General features: G+C 34.8%; 1 protein-coding gene across 25 annotated transcripts in view; it reads left to right on the top strand.

The window, feature by feature from the left end:
• The first annotated feature begins 1,613 nt into the window (after positions 1-1,613).
• The window catches only part of LOC110006643 (histone acetyltransferase HAC12), a 74,915-nt gene continuing 73,089 nt past the window's right edge, over positions 1,614-3,439 (top strand). For 3 of the 25 annotated variants that reach the window (XM_088856645.1, XM_088856644.1, XM_088856647.1), the window contains exons 1-2: positions 1,615-2,135; positions 2,273-2,371. Coding sequence is in view for 3 of the 25 variants with exons in the window: in XM_088856653.1 (XP_088712779.1) it covers positions 2,335-2,371 (37 nt within the window). In the remaining 22 variants the exon portion in view is untranslated. Of the gene's footprint in view, positions 2,136-2,254; positions 2,372-3,135 lie in introns of all 25 variants that reach the window. The other 22 variants (XM_088856642.1, XM_088856640.1, XM_088856648.1 and 19 more) reach the window with 18 other exon arrangements.

The raw sequence follows: 3,439 nt of genomic DNA, 5'->3' as shown, positions 1-3,439 counted from the left end.
AAACTTGTCATCCTTAAAAGAAATCAACTCTAGGTTCTCAGCTGGGAAAACATTTAACGGGGGAATCATCAATGCTTCCTCAATAGAACCATCCATCGCCACCATAGTTTGAACTTGTTGAGGGTCCACAATAGCATTACTAGGATTCTCTGTTTGCATTTCTTCTTCATGATCAAGATTAATAAGAGGCGGTCTCTACTGCTCTGTTGAAGGGTTCCCTTCTTAACAACCAGTCTAAATGGTAGGAGTTTTTTCGGTGCCATGGTATTCAAGAAGCTAGAAAATGTCCACAAAAAATTACTGTTAAACTTAAGCAAACACTTAGCCAAACGGATTGCGTCTTCTTCCCTCAGAGATGTAGTTACAAAAAATTACTATTAAACTTAAGCAAACACTTTTTTGTAGTTGAAAAAATGGATTACTCTCCAATGACTTTGCTTAAGAACTCTTTTAACTTCTAACTCATCATTATGACAAAAGATAAATCCAAACTTCTTAACCGGTGGATCATAAGAAAGCTATCATGCTCTACCAACCTAGTTGCTCAAATAAAAAAGGTCATTAGACGGGGAACAAAAAGGACCAACCAACAATAAAGCAATATGCTTGGAAGTATGAGAACCGCACTACATTTGAATTAACAAAAAAAATAGTTTGACTCTTAAGGGAAAACGAGCTAAGATATAATTTAAGCTTTTAACTTAGTCCACTTTTGATTGTGAAATCTAGGCGAAGGAACTCATTTTTTCTCTTGAAATTTATATCAAAGAAATGAACTTTCAACTTAATTCACTTTTGATTGTGAAATTTAGGCGAAGGAACTCATTTTTTTTCTCCTGAAATTTATATAAAATAAATCAGTCTTGTACTCCAGGAAATTCAAGTATGTTGTACACCTACAGGAGTACCGTTGTAGGTCCCTTCTATGTGTATGTGGAAGGGACCGCATCGTTTCCATATTTCTATTCTTTTTTCTTTTTCTCAAATTTATTTTTGTTTGAGGTATCACCATCTTCAGATTGGCAACTTGTTGTATGAACCAGGGGACAAATTCTTAAATTTGTATTCCCAGAGGCATAAAACATCTATCTTAAAGATGGATTCATATGGGTAGTTTCTCTCGAAAAAAGTTATAACCAATGGTCTAAATATTTCATTCGTAAAATTATCTGTTTCAGCTTTTAAAATTTGTTTTTCTAATAAATTCATGATATCCATGTTAAAGGTTATATATTCCTTAAAAATTAGGTCTAAAATTTATCTCAAAAATGAATTTTTAAGAGATGACTCATCTCTATATATGAGTCCCATGACTCGTAGAAACCCTTTCCCTTTCTAATTACTACGTCTCCATAAATAACATGTGGAAAATTGTTTCATATGGATTGGACAACATTTCTACATATGCGGTTCAGAACGTGTAAAGCATCCATTTTAAAGATAAATATAAAATAATACAAACTAACGGTCTAAATATTTTCTTATTAGATTTATTAATTTTAATTTTTAAAATTTATTTATTTAAGTCTTAAAATCCATCTGAAAAATAGATTTATGAACAGGCCCGTATTTCTATTTGCCGCGTAGAAACTGGGTCTTACTATATATATGCCAGCCAATGTTACCTAGAGAGAGGGAGGGCGAGAGAGAGAATTTTGCAAGAAGTTGCCAACCGTTGGATGTGTTTCGGCAGAATCCAATGTCCCAACCAATGGAAAAAACGAATCCAACCGTCACAAACAAATGACCGTTGATAGCGGTGCCTTTATATATCTCGACCAGACAAGAACAATGCCATTTGAAAACCAAACTTAACGAGTTTAGAGAGAGAAAAAGAGAAGAAGAGAGAGAAATAAAAGAGAAGAGGCAGAAGAATAGAGAGAAGAAGAGAGACGAAGAAGAGAGGAGGCAGAATAATAGAGAGAAGAAGGGTTAGTGGTTGAGGGGGAGATAGGACTGGTTTTTCCTTGCTCTCCTCTTAGTTCACTCTTCTCACAGTAGCAGAAACCCTAATTTTTGAATCCATGTCCTTTTTTTATTTTCTTCTGTTATATCCGGTCTTGGAGCTGTCGTTTTTTGGCAAAATTTGGAAGAGGAGATGGCAAAAACCAGGAATGGAGTGCCCCTAATCAGAGGTAATAGATCATTTTAGGGTTTATTTATTTTGTGGTGAATTATCTGAAATTTTAGCTGCTTGCTCGTGTAGAATCTAGTTTGTTTTTTTCATCAGGAAGGAATTTTTTTGGACTCACAGGAAATTTTTATATTCTAGTGTGAATTCTCTGAAATTTGAGTTTTGGAGCTGTTGGTTTTTGGCAAAGGTTGGAAGAGGAGATGACAACAACCGGGAATGTAGTGCCCCTGATCAGAGGTAATAGATCGTTTTACGGTTCCTTTATTTTATGGTGAATTCTCTGAAATATTAGCTGCTTGCTCGTGTAGAATCTAGTTTGTTTTTTCATCAGGAAGGAAATTTGTTTGGCGCACAGGAAATTTTTATATTCTATTGTGAATTCTCTGAAATTTGAGTTTTTGACTCAGAGGTTCATTGCAACTGATTCTGTGAAATTTTCACAAAATTGATTAATGATCAGTTTCTTTTAAAATATTCTTTTAGAAATCTTAGAAATACTTAGTGTTATTTTCTTCTCTGTCTGATGTATTTTCAGGAAAATTTCCTTAATCAGTTTTAGGTTTTCATTGGCTCAGTTGTTTTATTTTGTGGCCTCACGATTTCTTCCATGGCCATTTATTCTTTGTTTTTCCATATTTTTAAAGAATCTATGTTCCATGGCCTAGTAACAGAGGCATGACTATTAGGATTTATTTTTTATTCTGTACGTAAGGGTTACTTTCTTCTTCTAAAAACTTGTTCTAACCTAAAATGGGTTCAAGTGTTTTTCATATTTTTGAGCTCACAACCACTATTCTTAGATGCCCTTTTTCTTTATCTGGTTGTGCTCTGGAGAAAGACTTCCAGATTTAGTTTTAGAATTTCACTGGCTCAGTTTTTTTATTTTGTGGTCTCAAGGGTTCTTCCACAGCCAATTGTTCTTTTGTTTCGGCCTAATTTTTGCATTCCCTATCTCTTTCTCACGAAGCTTTTTTAACACTCCAATTCCTGTTTTTGACTAGAATTCTTTTGTAACAAGAAACCTCTCCCTCTTATCTACTGGCTAGTTACAAGGTCAGTAGAATCACCTCTCTCTCCCCCCTTTCCTTAAGAATTGGATTCTCTCTCTCTCTCTCTCTCTCTTGAAATCTCAAATTGCATTTTTCTTTTGGTTTTCAAGAGTTTTGGAGCTTTTGGCCAATGTACAGGTGGCTGTTACAGCCAATAAGGTAAATGAATAGATTCCCCCCCCTCCCTTCCTTTTTGATTATTTTCCTCTCACTGGCCAATGCACAGGTGGCTGTTGTAGCCAATAAGGTAAATGAA

This window comes from Amborella trichopoda, chromosome 13 (genome assembly GCF_054954075.1).
Source record: "Amborella trichopoda isolate Santa Cruz 75 chromosome 13, AtrichopodaSantaCruz75HAP2 v2.0, whole genome shotgun sequence".
Lineage (NCBI taxonomy): Eukaryota > Viridiplantae > Streptophyta > Magnoliopsida > Amborellales > Amborellaceae > Amborella > Amborella trichopoda.
Note: the sequence above shows the minus strand (reverse complement) of the source record. Positions and strands in the feature narration are given on the sequence as shown.